This window comes from Triplophysa dalaica, chromosome 24, assembly GCF_015846415.1.
Source record: "Triplophysa dalaica isolate WHDGS20190420 chromosome 24, ASM1584641v1, whole genome shotgun sequence".
Classification (NCBI taxonomy): Eukaryota; Metazoa; Chordata; class Actinopteri; order Cypriniformes; family Nemacheilidae; genus Triplophysa; species Triplophysa dalaica.
This window is the reverse complement of record NC_079565.1, coordinates 7,272,000-7,288,076: the sequence shown is the minus strand read 5'-3', so window position 1 is coordinate 7,288,076 and position 16,077 is coordinate 7,272,000. Positions and strand designations below refer to the sequence as shown.

Genomic DNA, 16,077 nt, shown 5'->3' with positions numbered 1-16,077 from the left:
TTTGAAACCCACGCCACAATGGTTAAACTCAAAAAAACTGCAAAGCAGGCAGAATCAATGAAAGGTCAGAGTATGACACGTGGTTCTTTTACTTAGAAAGCACTTATTCTATTAGCTATTTGCTATTAGGTGCTTTAAAACCATGGTAATATTGTTTGCGGCAGGGTGGGCCAATTACCTTGGTGATGAGGAGGGGGCAGGAGTCCTGGATCCAGTGAGAGGGGGAGCACTGAGGAGCCCTTGTACAATGATCAGAAGTCTTACACCATCCACATCCCATGAAGGCGGGAGCCAAAAGACAGGAACTACAGGACCGTAGCTGTTCACAGCCAGGCCCTCTGAGAGGAACCCTAGAGACCTGGAGAGCAAACAGAAACCTATTATTCTAATATCAAAAATATAATATTTTTAACAATATTTGTCAGATGCTTGTTTATCCCATTAACACAAAAACGAAGGACGTCATAGCCTGTTTTCTATATCACTTTGTCTAAACCATCAATAGGTTTGCTATATATTCACTTTCCAAAGACATTTGGCCTATTTCCCCCCCCCAAGACATTTCAAGAATGGCTGCGTGCTTCACCTTATTTCCTGTAACCAACAATAAAGAGCCATCTTGACTCTGTGGAGAAACCAGGGCCATCTCCGAGGACACGGGGAGTGTGTCCAAGCGGAAGTCCACGTGCGGCTCCGTCTTGCCAAAGCGGGAAATCACCACCTGTGGAGGATGCCAGCAAAAATGGGTGGCCTTTCATATCAAAAGCTAAAACGGAAAATGCACCACCACATTCAAAAAGCATGTTACCCATTCAAAAAGACCTCAAGACGTTTATTTGAACAAAACCGCATGCCACATCGATGATTAAACGCTGGAATTGGATGTTTTAAAACCTCTGGTGCAAGTAATTTATAGAGGGCACAATTTTTGAGAGATTAACAAAGAAACGTGAGGGTCAGTCAAAATGAAATAATTGAATAAAGGCCGACATTTTTATATTCAAAAGCTCCTGTAATACAATAAAAACTAGTTTAAATATTAAATACATATATAAATAGTACACATTAAATATAATTTCATATTTGTTCTTAATATTTGGAGGGTAACATGAGCCCATTTGCAAGATTAAGCCAGAAGTGTTTGCAAAACATGTTTTGCAAGTTTGAGTTATTTTATCCTGTTCCTAACAAAAAATATCTCCCGGAGTGCATCTTCTAAACCCCTGTTATTTTGTCCTCAGCTGACAGCGTATAAAACATTAAATTACATATCATGTGTGGAACTTTCCTTGGGAGAGAGTCCGAATCAAAAGAAAGTGGAATCCAGTGGCACTCTTTGTGAACGGACAGAGCCTCTGTTTGCTATGGATACTGTAATAACCGGTGTCTTACCCTTTCGGGACAAAAAATGACAGATTGAACTGCGGTGACTGTTTGATGGCAGGGAGTGGGAAGACACAAAAGCGCAGGCCTGCAGGCGAGCGCAGACGTTAAGACCTCTGACGATCTGGCATGTTGGGAGGTGTCAGAACAGTGGCTGGATGCACACACCTGGACTAACATTTATCACGGTTACATTGCAATTACAGGCCTTCGAGAAAAGAGAAGTATGAATAGCGTCTGTTCTCCATTAGCGGTCTTCGGATCGCATCAACAGCCCTGGGCTTCAAGAGTGGGGCATCTGGAGTGTGATGTTAGCTGGTGGAGAGTATGTTATTACTGTGGTTTTTGAGAATTTTAAGAGTGTCTGCTTTAGATACCTCCAGCTCATTAACAATAGTGTACGTTTGCAGTCAGAACTTGATATCACGGTAATCTTTACTGCGATGGCTTAGATTCTACATGTTAAAAAAGTTGCAAAGAGATTTCCGTGATCTGGACCTGCACAAATATGACATGCTAATACAGGGTTCCAATATTGAGCTAAAATTGGCAAATCATGAGCAGCTCTGAAGGTTTCCAAGTGCGTTAAGCCAGAAACGGCGATCGAGTCCCAGAAGCGACTAAGCTAAATCAGGCTTTATTACGCTCGGCATGGCAGAAAACGGCTACAAATGGACCCGTTATTGAGGGAGGAATGTTACCCACTCTGGGGAAAAATACGAGCGACGGCGGCCTAATAACCGTGTGAAATACATCTCATTGTGTACGTAAGGGAAGTCCTGCTCGCAAACACAAGGCAAGGTGTTGAGTTTTCTCGCCATGAGTGGGAGCACTTCCTCATACAGTATAAGGACCACTGGGACTGTTACTTCCCCGCTGCCTTCCCTCTCTCCCCGCTCTTAAAAAGCTTTATAACTTTCATTCACACAATTAGCCGTTACTCTGCACTCATCTCCCTTGCATTCCATATTTTATTTGACCGTGTCGGCTTTTTTAACGCAAGTTATTTTGTGTCCCCATTGTCAAGGCCTCTTGAACACTCCAAAACTCTCTCTTTGTCTTTGAAAAACACTCTTTATCTATCTCTCACTCTTAAATGGGACAGCTGGACCAGCACTCACCCCTTACCAGGCCTCAACATCCAGACAAAAGAGGCGAGAAAAAGTTGAGAGGAAAAATGTAAAAAAGGAAAAGAGACGGAGAGGGGGAGAGGACGACGACAGCTGCAGCCGTTCCAAGAAAATGCCATGCAAAGACGTGTCATCGAAGCCTAGCGCTTACTATTAGCGTACCATTCGGTTCCTCCGCCGTGCTTCCGCGCAGCTGTCACCATTTCTCTCGCCACTCATTTCTCAAACATTTTCTTGTGGTATTTACAAAACATGAATGGATGGTTCTGGTATGGTGTTTCCTATCCGAGAGCTTCTTGAGCAAATATTCCCAGGTTTCTGGGTCGAATGCATGGGACGTTCAATATTTGGGTCTGTTCTGGTCTTGCTGTTTCTGAACTCTAAACAGGTTGAGAAAACATTGATAGGCTAAAATCTCCTTTTTAGAAGTGAGGGGTCAGAGGGGAACAGCGAGCAAACAGGAAAGCACTATTTCCCAACCTGTCACTGGCACCTGCGGGCATATGTGTTTTCACTGGTCACGTACCGACATCCTGCCTATTTACATACACAATAAAACCGGGAAATCGTGCTGGCCAAAACAGGACTTTGACAAACATTTGTTGTACTTTTGAGATCTTGCAAACGCTGTTTATTTCTTTTTTGTGGAATGAGGTCAGCTCTCCAACATTATTACTCATAAGGATGGAAGCAGTATAACTGTTCATGCCCGTTTATTATAATTGCTGGATTAGAAAGTCAGCACTTAATTGACTGTAAACAGCATTAACCAAGAGAATCATGTCGGCCTTAATACAATGTAAGAATGAAGCCAAACGTGTCATTACCTGGATGACTCGCCCTTCAGCAGTGCCCAGGCTGACCACTGTGTGGTTCTGAATCGGGACCACGGCTATGGATGTGAGAAGAATGTTCCTGAAGCGTCCGTGGAAGTAGTCCCGACGTGGGTGGGTGCTTGTGATCTCCAGTCGGTAACTCTTCCCATGCTTCCCGCAACCAAAGGAATCTCCTACAAAGCTCTGATGAAAAAAAGAAACATTGAACAATCGATTCATCTTTTTTTTAATAAAGGAAATTATTCAAAATAAATGTACAGCTTTACAGCTAGAAGAGGTTTTCAATTAGGTTTCCTATACACACACACACACATTATGCCAAGTTTAAAGTCTATGTTCAGCCCTAGTGAGGCTGAATGTATCCACTCATATAGATGTGTGGATACATTCTGTTTTTCCAACAGAAACTGCCCTCAAATCCACCGTGCAAAATGCAATTAGCGGATTAGATGCCTGTGGAAAGCAGTGATTAGGCCCCAAACAGTAAAGCTCTATCTAAGCTTGCCATCTACTATTTCATGACAGCCAGTGCAGTTGCGCCTCTTCTCCCATGGTGCTTGGTTCATCCTCGCCGCGTTCAGATGGTTGTGCTCACAGATGGCAGGAATTCATGGGAAACTGTGAGGACGCCGGGCTTGCTGTTGCTCTGTTAGAGCTCTGATCGAGTCCAGCTTTATTTGGCGGGGATCTCTACAACCTGTGGAGCTTTAAAGCTATACTGTAGTTTTGAGAGATATTGAAATGAAAGGCATAGTTCACCAAATAATTTAAATTCTGTCACCGTTTGCTCACCATCAGGTTGTTCCAAACCTGAATAAATGTCTTTTTTCTGCTGAACACAAAGGAAGAAATTTGGAAGAATGTCAGTAACCAAACAGATCTCATCCCTCATTTACTGCCATAGCAGGGAAAATAAATACTATGGGAGTCAATGGGGATGAGATCTGATTGGTTATTGACATTCTTAGATATATTCCTATGTGTTCAGAATCAGCAGAGGAAGTTCATACAGATTTAAAATGACATGAAGGTGCGTAAATAATGAAAAATTTGCATTTTTCAGAAACAGTCTGGGTGAACTAGCAGCTGTCTTCCATACGGAACAGGTTTTGCTAAAACCTACTTGACAATCTTGTTTAGTTGAGTTAAAGTTTGCTTTCGAATCGAAAGTCACCTGCAGACAAAAACAAAGGAACGGTGCACCTGAGGATCACACGATGGTCAAGCTCTAAGGGTCACAGATCCTAACATGAAAGTCAAGCCATTAATAATTAATAAAACCAGACCGCGGAACCACGGCCCGTGACTAAAGAGCCTGTCCGAGTACAGAAAACAGGCAGTTAATGATTAACACTGTGCTCACTCCGGCCGTCTCGGCTCAGATGGTATATTGTTACACTCTATGATAAAAGCAGAAATACTGAACAAACACATCCATGAAATTTCAGACGGGCATAAAAAACGGACACCCATTCAGTGCCAGGCAGGTACACAAGAAAAGGGAGAAAAAAAGTGTGGTTTCGCAACTTATAATTTACCTCATTCTCTTTTTCATTCTCTGCCAGTGTGAGTAAGAGGCATGAGTCAACGTGGTTGAGGCGTTTTGGGGGCACGTCTCAAAGGGTCGCTTTGAAGACGCGAAGAACAATACAGGCTGACGATAAATCAGCCTGAAGGAGCTCTGGGCCCTGCTCTCATTACAGGTCTTACAGCTCAGAGGCACAGAATCGCTATACACGAGCAGGTGAAAAGCTAGAGAAGATCGTGAGATTAGAGGGCAGCTTATCCCATCCCCTGAAGGTAAAGCAGGACTGGTACAGCAGTAAGGGACAACCCACCATAGACCGAGAGACACATGTAGCATTAAGGTAGATCATGGAATTTATCAACAATGAACAAGTTAGCCTTTGATGTGTCTTCAACTAAAGCAAGTTTGCTTGGCAAGGTTATGTAAGCCCGCTGCGATCCATCACAACAGCCTGGCCACCATGCGCTTTCAATAGGACTTGCGTAAGCGAGCGTATGAAAGCACCGTGCTTTGGAATTGATTCGTGGGGACTCTCTAAAGCTTGACCTATCACCAGCTGAGAACTCCCCGGAGGGTGAACGCCTGTTTGAAAGGGGGTAAAAAAGACGGTTTAGGGGGGGTTATTTTCATAACAAATAAACGGTCTGTGTTTGGAAAGGGAGAACGAAGAAAAAAGAATTAGGAAGCAAAGAAGTGTGTACATTCCACCGCTCGCTCAGGGTATTGCAGGGATCAAGGGCAGAAATTGAAAAACCTGGACGATGTTTTGACAAGCCACGGTTGATGTGATCCTGAGGCTTCTCCTACCAACAGTCTAGGAGCATCTGCTGTTGTCGACGCGTTAAACGGTTAGCCTTGGAGCTATGGGTAGTTTATGCAGTCTCTTCTTTCTCATGACTTAAAATGCACTCCCCGTGAGGTCACAGTTATAAGTATTAATCCAGGGAATGCTGAAAAACATCCCACAGCCATGTGATATTAAAGTGGTGAAATAAAACGCTAATGGCAGGAATGGTAGAGCCAGCGCATAGCTTTTTTTCCACACATTAACCAGCTCTCATTGTGTCCAGAACAATGCTGAGGTTATAGGGTTACCGCGCCCCACCTTTGGTTCTTTACAGTGTTCTGGCCTTTGGCGTCACCTCCAAGAGGTCTGATCTGAGTGAAAGGAGATCCGTATGACCAAATGTCACCTTCACACACTTTCTCTCAGCCTACGGTCCTGGTACAGCGTGCCCGTTTCTGCTATCTACTGTACAATGTGATGCGTTCCTGAAAAGTTTTGGAAAGTCATTGCTTCGCGTTTTTACAACTCAGCTGTTCCCGACGGAAATAATGACCTTTGATCTCATGGAGACTTCACTAATGTTGTGTATATGTGTATGTGCGTGCAAGCGAGGCATATCGTTTGCTTATGGCGTGCTCCACCGGTGCATTTAAACGGCATGTCGAGAAGCAACCCGATTCTTATGTTTGCGGGGCTTGCATGGATTAACGGGTCGTGAGGGTCAGTAGTCTGGGGAGAATTAGAGAGGCTGACAATATTGTGGGATTAAAGGCTGGCATTGCACGTATAGGAGCCGTGCCTTGGTGCATGCACGGTGGTTAGTTCATACCATTTGGAGGTCTCAAAAACACCCGACAAGTCTATCGTAGAGATTGTCACACCTTGCTCGCGTCGTTGTCTCTTGTTTTTTGTGAATTTGAATTAAGCGAAGACGGTAAAACAGTATTTTGATCGTATAATATTGTGTCTGGTTTTCCAAAAATCTTGTGTCTACATCCTTTATGCAAACATTCAACACATTCTGCACAACTTTTAGAGAAAGATTGCATTCTTTTCTTCACTCTCCACCTCTCGCCCCCATTGACTCGTTCTCTTAACCCAGCAGTCAAGTGATCTGTCAGCGTGGAGCTTTGGTTCCTCACTAGAGCTTCCAAAGTCAAACACATGGTCCAGTACAAGTGCTTGTATGTTTGCTAAAAAGTAATCAGTTTATTCAACAGCTCATGGTTAAATCCCTCGCTTGTCCAGCGATTTGACTAAACTTGTTGCTGCGTGTTCCATTCGCTCTAAAAGCATCAAGATTAAAACGTCATGAACAAACCAGCGAGACAAAATGTCTTTTTAGCACAAAGTCATACATCTAATAAATTGCGATTAATCAAAGAGATTTGCAAAAACAACAAAAGCAGGATTAATATCTTTGCTTCTCTCGGGACAGAGTACTTGATTATTTATCATTGTTCCTATACAGTTTAAATAGGCCATTCATCACAGTTTGGGCCAACACTACATGATATATAGCGACAAAACCCATGAGGAACTAAATGCACATGCTTAACTGCTGTCTAAGTAAAGAGTGTATAGAAAATCAAGACAGAGAGAGAATGATCATTCTATCGACAAACACTGAAACATATTATGGAAGTGCTTATGAACCGCGCACATCCATTCAATTAGACGAACGGACAAAAGCAAACCGGGAATAATTTAGTGCGGAGTCTATTCCGGAGGCCCGGTCTGTCATTATTTACTTGTGCAGCATGGATCTATTCAAAGCATTAGTGGAAACACCCATTCATTAAAGCAGACACGATGAACACGCTCAAAGAATCCCTTCCCTGCCACGGCACACAAGCTTGCACGGTCGAATAATAACCTCCATCCTGGATGTGATAAAAGGGGATGGAGCAGCGCTTCATGACCGTGAAGAGACGCGACTCTTCAAATGATCAAATCCAGCCCTTTATGGAAGAGAGGGGTAGCAGAGCATTCAAATGCCTGGTTTGCAGTTGGCCAGAATAATCAATTCCAATCGTGACCGTAAAGCCTTGGCAGGGCCCGCGTTTCTGCCATGATCTTACAGTTTTACACATGTCTGACAGAGCAAACAATGCCTCTGACAGGACAGATCAGACACAGATCCAATTTTTTGGGAGATGTTTAAAGGGTTTTGCAGATTCTGTTCCTAATTTTAGTTTTTTTTCCCCCTGACATACTGCAAAGAACGTTCATCTATACAAATCCCTTCAATTCATAAAAAAGTACTTTAATGTGTTCAGGCTTTGCTTTTTCTAATTTTATGAAAAGACATTTTCAAAAACTCACTCATTTCAAATCCCTTTGCGGTCTTTTTTTTGTGAAACGCAGGAACATTTTTATCTTTTTGAAATATTTTCACTCTTTCAATCTTTTTCATGCAACAACAGTATCATTGTAGGCTGCAAAGGACAAAAAACACTGTAAACACTCCAAAATATTAGATTTATCTAAGTAACCATATACCATATAGGTTGTAAAAATACTGTATGCATTTTCATTTTTTAACAACAATTCTTTAGATCCGTCTTAATTCGGGATGCGCAATCAATTATAATTGGTCATTTTTAATGTTATCTGTACCAGCCGATGTTAAAATTTATAAGTTATGAATCATTTCCTCAGGTTGAACCACTTCAGCTGAATGCTGCTCACAGTTAAAATCCAGTACAGTACTGTCTTTCTAAAAGCAAAACATTGTTGATGCAGTGTGTAGATATTTATGAACGTGTATATTATAGGAACAAAAGCATATTGTGTGAATCAGACTGCTGTCTGAATGCTTTCTGTCTTGAGACCTGGTAGACTTGTGGCTATTGAGAACATCTTTCTGGGTTGCTCTGCAAGAACATCTTTCATTTGTTTAGCAAATAAACATTCTATCAGAAAAAATCTTTAACTCGTGTAAAGTAGGCTTGGTACGTCATTTTCAGGAGACAAAAATTAATTTCAGTCTCAGAAAATGTTAGATTGTAGATTGTAGATTGGCCAATATATCGGTTATCGGCGTTCAATGTTCAAGAATGATCGGTTATCGCCCAAAATTTGTATATCAGTGCATCCCTAGTCTTAATAGTTTACATCAGCCTAAAACTGTAAGATCATGAGAAAGCGACACCTTAGAGATCTGAAAAATAACTTTAATATCTTTAAAGGAGCAATGTGGAGATTTTAGCAGCATCTAGCGATGAGGTTACGAATTGCAACCACTGGCTCATTCATCCCCGCTTCATTATGTAAGATCTTTATACACCTCTGAAGACATAGTTATGTATATTATATTGTCAACTGTCAATCACATTTTTAGAGCCTCCAAAATATTTCACATTGAACCTCCAAAGCACATTTACAGTTAACACTTTTGAAATGGACACTTTAGCAGAAGTTGCCTGGTGTAGTTAAATCTAAGCAGCACATGATGGAATCCTTATGTCTATCTAACATCATTTTGCGATGTTACAAAAACATTCAGCCTACTCTGCATGCTCAGAACAAAGATCAAGGTCCATACTCCCAAAACACCCTCCCTCTGCCAAAAACAACATATGTGATAAGGGCAAGAGTATGCAGCATACTCATGGTTTTGGTTGTAATGACCCTGATTCAAGCGCAAGCAGGTGGCATCCCTTTCTATGACACAAAATTTCAGTGTCAGACCGCTTTTCTTCAAAACGTGTAAAGCCACGTAATAAACGGAAAACAAGCAAATCATAGCACGAACACAAAGCATGACCGAGAGCAAGAACAATGCATCATTGTGCTATCTTTGTGTAAACAGCAGGAATTTGCCATCTGTTTATTGCCTTTTTTGTCCAGATACCTTTAGGGATTATGGACAGACTAATGCATTAATAAAACACATCTGTTTGTATTGAAGTCATGAGGAGGCGGGGTATTGACAGGCATGTTAGACGACTTTGCACCACCCCGAGTTGAATATAAATGTTAGGTGATATCTCGTTCGCCTGTTTGGATAGTTCTTTTGAATTTTACATGAGATACTGTGGTGAAAGGAAACAATAGGTTTACTTATGATAAACTACAATGGATGGAATATCCCCTTGCGTTCACACAACATCAAACCTTTAACCATGACCAACTCAACAAGTCCAATCAACTAGCTGACCAAACATCATGTCGCGCCCCAAAAAACTAACAAGTAAGGTATCAGGTAAACTCTTGCTCCCCGATCACACGGCCTGTGTCTCCTTAAGAATAAACTTGAGAATATCTGACAAGACGTGCTGAATGAGGTGGAAGTGAAGCCACAGATTATTTGGGATGCATTGTTGGCTTCTCAGCAGGTGATAAAATTCGACAGTTTCTAGTCGACCCAATCCGTTTCATTACTTAAGCACACATTCTCTCACATTGCATCTCCTATACCCCATTGTGTCGGCATTAGAACCAAGCCAGTATAGCATAATGGCACATTTAACCGGGTGGGGGAGGTTGAGTCCTACCAAACCCCCTTGAATGTTTATTTGCAGTTGCTGCTGCGCAAGCCTCAACGATTAGTGGAGGCCTTTGAACCTCACCAAACAATTAGTCCGGATCAGTCCGCTCTGGTCATTTAGCAGTGTTGGCAGGCCGATTGAATATCCAACCTGACAGAGTTCATTAAATGCTTCAGTGGCTGCTTGATTTATACCTGGTCAGGATGTCTTTAAGCCAGCACACGAGATGAAGTTCTTTGACGGGCCATTGTGCTCAAAGAGCTGGAGAGCAGGAAATTACCACAGGAGGGAAAAAATGAGGAAGTGGATGTATAGTGAACAGGAGAGGTGGTTCGATAGGCCTGTAGGTCACTGACTCATCAGTAAGCAATCCTTTCCTCCGCTTGACACTTACACATGTTTCGGAATTATGCAGAAGTATTCTTAGCCCGAAGGCTGCAAAAATATGTTGAATATGGGCCAGCCGCCACAGCACTGAAGCAGGAACCTGCAGTGCCATAAATCTGGTGTAAACAACAGCGTTTTAACCAATCACAGGTTTGTTTGGATGCGAAGCTCCTCCCTGAGGACAGATTGCGAGCGCAGGCGTTTATCAGTTATGGTTGTATGCTTATCGGGTTTAAGAGGGTATTAAAGATAGATAAGTAGTTTTAGAGCGGGAAAACAGTTTAGGAAAACAAACTATTTCCCAAAAGTCTAACAGTAATGAACATACAGTATTACATTGTATGCAAGGAGCAACCGTGATGAGGTATAAAAACAATGCAGTATGTATTTATAGACAGATATTAGTCACAAGTCAGGTCACATCCTCACACACGCACAGATGCTGACGAGAGGACCAGTTTGCACCTGGATGCCAGCTGTTCGGTCTCCTCCGGCTACCATTACGGCCCAAAGTCACGCAGGTTGCCCGCCAGGGCAAAGCTGCCAACATGAACCGACTGCAGAAGCTTGACGTTCTGAGAAAACACACACAGCTGCCGCATCCACCTGCCCCCGGTCAGAGTTGTTGTTGGACTGACGTCTGCGTGTGGACTTTTGCCAGCGTTGATTCATGCTGACTTACTTTACTCGTACAAACCACAAATCACCCACACAAAAAACATTTCTCATACACGTACACACAGACACACAAAAGTAACCATGCAAGCAGCTCGCTGCGGCATCTCCTAGAAAGGACAGGACACAACAAGTACATGTCTTTCATCACGGTCTTGCGTCCTAGTCAGGCACCTCCCAGAAGTGAGTCTGTGCCCTGTAGATGATCTAGGTTTTGCCATTTCTGCACAAACACATCTGGGGCATACGGGCACAAACAAGCTAAGGCACGCACAGGCTCATTCGTGCCAACTCCAGCACATTAGCGTGTTCTTACACTATCAAAACATATTACAATGTGCCATGAGATGAGTGTCGAACGTTCCAGAAATGAGCGTGATTCATTCCTCTAATGATTTACATTGATATTTGCCTATGTGCAACATTCAAAAAAGATGTGGGAACTTTTCACAAAGTTACTTTAGATCAATGCCCCACTAACGCCTTTTTTTACACTTTAAGAAGCGCCGTCTAAAAGCGTGTGTACATTTAGCCGAACTGGCTGTAATAATTAAAATGGTTGTCGATCAAAACTCCCTCTTTAGGAATTATATTACAGACGGCAATCAATCAAGCTTCAGATTCAATTTTAAAGTAATCAGCCTTTGCCGGTTGTAACTCTGATCAATCGTAACCTAATGATAATTTTGACCTTAAATGTGGCTGTTTGTTATTGCCGGACTCAAGTGTCCCCCCTCCCTCTTCTCTTTAAAGAGACAGGGGTGCTAAGCTCCTTGGGGGGAGTCCAACTCCAGATGACATAAACGCAGCATGCCGCCATCGTTCCAAACAATAAGGACTATATTCTGTCAGTTTTATTAACGAATATTGCTGAGCGAAAGCAGACTGGTGGATCGATAAATTTAAGAGCTCGGGTGAAGTCTAAAAGCGAGTGTATTACAGACTTTACAACAATTTACCCGATACGATATTCAAATGACTATGGCTCCACATTAACAGACCAAACAGGAAAGCAAACCCAAATTGAATCAAAACAAAAGTACATCTTAGTGTCAGATACCCATTATTTCCACATAAAGGCAAGGCCCTACCAACCAGCTGGAGCCCAGTTTGTGGAGTCAGTTATCTAAAGCGCAAAACAAGACATTGGGAACAATTTATCATCCCTCTTTACAACATAATTGTTTTATGACACCGTGTCAATTGCCTCTTTATGGGACGATAAGACAGACTCTGCAAAACATATGCTACCGGTATCATAATTCTCAGTGAAGCTCCAAGTTTTGCCTTTAACGTGCTCAGGCAAACACACATGCACACAGTTACATGTTCATAAATATTGATACACACATACTGCAAACAGCTGAATAAAATATATTTTACGCCTCATGGCTCTCTGCAAAGTGCCTGAAACCTTTTAAAGTTGAAGGCAAACACTCCTTCTAAAGTGCCTAAGGAAATATTTCCAACCCGAGTTGTTATTTAAAAAGCCATTTTGAGCTTTTGTACATCCACGTAATGAAAGCTGACAAAGCCGCATTTGACTCTGAGCAGATGACAGTGTTTGGACCAAAGATCCACAGAACAAAAATATTTAAAACGTCTGGAGTGGAGCCTGCAGGTCTTCTGCCGTGACAAATGACTGAGAGCACTTTGTGAGTTTGGGAAGATAAAGTTCAGGGCACCAAAACGAGAACACCAGATTGGAGAACCGTTTGACTCGGGGAACGTGGCGTCGGCTCTGGTCTAGCCCATACTGTATGAACTGCTTAATCCACCAGCACGCAGACTGTTAGAGACAGTTGAAGAACACCTGCAGGGTGGTGGTCTGGATTTTCCCGCTCTATGAACTCCGATAACACCTTGCACACGTGTAAAGAGTACAGGGAACAGTCAGTCTGAGTAATGCTTGTTAAACAAACCTGATTATCGACATGGAAGTCAAACAAACGTAGCCTTTAACTTAACCCAGTTGTTCTTCTGACAGAAATTCTGAAAATTCTCAACACCGACACAACGACTACATGTATAGACAACCAAACTTAAAAAATAAGCATGTCATATTGCTTATGTTTTATAATTGCAGCTAGCCAAGCTTTTGTAGAATTGGGTATCCCAGCGTGGTTTGCTTTCAAATGTTTAGTACGGCACATCGACTACCATTTTAACACACAGATCTGCTGGATATATGTGCATGATGACAAAGCTTCATGACTTTGTTTTGAAATGAACTCTGGAGGTAATAGCCCCACAGTTATTGACAGGCCCCTCAGGGAGTCGTCAGCAGTTAAATTCTTGTCATTTATAGATCGCCATGATTTACAGATTGATCCAAAGAATAGTGATGGATAAGTAAAAAAGACAAGAAGGGTCAGTGATTTATGATGGCCGGAGGATAAAGACAAGCAATTTGGTTGACAAGAAGTCAGAAGGGCTCTCCGACGTGCTGTCTGTCCAAATGGTCAGCTAATATCCTGCTAGAACTAATTACCAAAACAGCACTTGGCTAGATGATCCTAAATGGTACATTTACTAAATGACACATTATGATCAAGCTCTTACCTGGTTGTATGTTTTCTCATCCGATCCTGTAAAGTGAGAGAGCTTCCTTGTGTATCCCTTCTGCATGAAATCCTTGAAGAAGTTATTGATGTCGGTAATGGAGATAAGGCACATGGCGGAGCTGGCGGTGGGCTCCGGTGAGTCTGGTTTACTGCGGGCGAAAGCTGCGAACAGCACATCCTCGCCCTCTTTGAGCCCCATCTCTTGCTGAAAGTCGTGGCCTACCTTTGCAACATGCGCTGCCTGGAGGACATTGAAAACCCCCTGTGCTGAACGTTTCTTTCTTCTGCGCTCCGAGTAAATGCACTCGAAGGGCATTTCGACGTATCGAAGAATCTCAGGATCCGATGAACACATGCGGACGATTCGTGTATGATAGGCGTTCGAACTGGTGCCTTCGCGTTGGACGGTGAGGAAATACGCGTACGGGCCACTCTGGAAGGAATAGACGTAGTGTAGGGGGTAGTTCCCACGTAACCCCGGAGCAAGGTCCATGTAGGATTGCTCTGAGAAGAACTCAAATCCGTCTTGAGTCTCCTTCATCTTCCTAACAGAGATGGTGTGGTGGAGACGGGGTTCAGTTGAGCCCAGAGGCTCAGAGTTGGCGACGAAAAACCGTACCACCTGGCTGCTCATCACGTTGAGGATCTGGGTGCCTGAAGGACCCGCCAGGCAATCCGGGCAACCGTGACTACTGCCATCATTCTTCTTCGAGTACATGCAAGTTACTTCAGCATCCTCGGGATCATCTTCCAACACGCGACGGGTACAGATCCCATTTCCAACCGAGCCACAGCTGAAGAGCTCAGGGTCGTAGAACGTCTCCACCACAAGGGCCATGTTGATGTTGTTGGTGTAGTTCGATTTGGGGGGCGTCGGCACACAACCAGTGCATTCATCCTCCACTCTGCAGCCTAGATTGTTATACACTGGACCTGTAATATACTCATGAATCTTCGTAAGAGTTCTCGACAGAGCATACAGCTTGTTGCTGGCACCTACATATACACTCCCATTGAATTCCAACAGTTTCTGGATAGGTGTGTCAGATATAAAGTGGGGAAGGTCATAGGTCACGGAGAGGTTGAGTTTGGAGCTTTCTATTGGTACCTCACATGGCCTACTCAAGCCCCACCAGAGCGTCTGAAGAAAAAGGATGCAAGTGGCTTCGTAGTAGTAAACTTTCATCTTTGTTCCTCTGCGGAGCAAAAAATAAAGTGATCAATGAGAATCAATAACAGCAGGGGAAAAAAACGTACAAAAACATGCAGCTCCAGTTTTCATCCATTAGCATCAGACCTTCATTTAGTTTAACATATTAAAACAGATACAGTAGTTCACTTAAAGAAGTTAAGTTGGGGTCTACATATAGAACCCATTAGTGCACACGGTTAAGCATACAAAAGCTTTTTGGACTTCTGACTAAGACAAGCTGTGCTGGACAAATGACACTTGTAAAGAACAACCGCACACAGCGCAAAAACAATGATAGCACTAGTTGGGATGCTTTGTGGCGTCATTACTCAAGCACCAAAAGTCTCAATAAGTCACCACTCTAAGAGTATGACCAATCCATGGATAAAAGAAATAGGGCAAACGTAAATGGTTCTTGTGCCTCTGACTTTGACAGCACTTTTGTGGCAGTGGCGAATCATCAGGGGCAGTCTACACAGAGTGCACTGCGGTGACAAGTCTAACTTTAGACAGCCTTCTCAAGGGAGTGGTTGATAAACTTAATTAAGCCTGGTAGGCTTAGAGAGTGATTTATTGTTGGTGTACTTAAACGCTTTTAATACGAGGTCGCTTTTAAGGATGAGTGAGAGGCAGGGACAGATCACTATAATGGGATTCATCCTTACAGTTATCTAAGCAACTGGAGGTGCTTAAAAATATGCAACAAGTATATACATATAAAAAAAATGTACACCTTATAAGCTGACAGTATATAGAATAAAACCAAATAATCATTCAGTGTTTAATAACAGCATCCCAAACATAACAGAAGCCTGAAGAAGACTTTCAGATATTCATCTTAATAAAAGCATCTCGTTTGACGAAGTTATATATTTCGGAACGTAAATTTAAAATATATCAACACTTTTTTTTGTTTGTTAAACTTGTTAAACAAGTTTTGTTTAATACATCGGTGAGAAAATGTAACAAAAGTATAGCTAACGTGACATCAAAAGCTATCTGCGTTTCAACGAAACGTACTGATGACTCATTTTGTCAACAAATTAAAACGCAGATTTCTGTCCATTTCTTAAAAAAACTGCAGTAAATTGCATAAAAATAA

At 42.5% G+C, this 16,077-nt stretch overlaps 1 protein-coding gene across 2 annotated transcripts in view; it reads right to left on the bottom strand.

Annotated features, from left to right (window-relative positions):
* The window catches only part of met (MET proto-oncogene, receptor tyrosine kinase), a 42,814-nt gene that overhangs the window by 26,250 nt on the left and 487 nt on the right, over positions 1-16,077 (bottom strand). For both annotated transcript variants that reach the window (XM_056740543.1, XM_056740544.1), the window contains exons 2-5: positions 13,782-14,979; positions 3,341-3,532; positions 587-721; positions 179-358 (exon numbers count right to left, since the gene is read on the bottom strand). In XM_056740543.1, coding sequence (XP_056596521.1) covers positions 179-358; positions 587-721; positions 3,341-3,532; positions 13,782-14,969 — 1,695 coding nt within the window. In that variant the 5' untranslated portion in view covers positions 14,970-14,979. The remainder of the gene's footprint in view (positions 1-178; positions 359-586; positions 722-3,340; positions 3,533-13,781; positions 14,980-16,077) is intronic.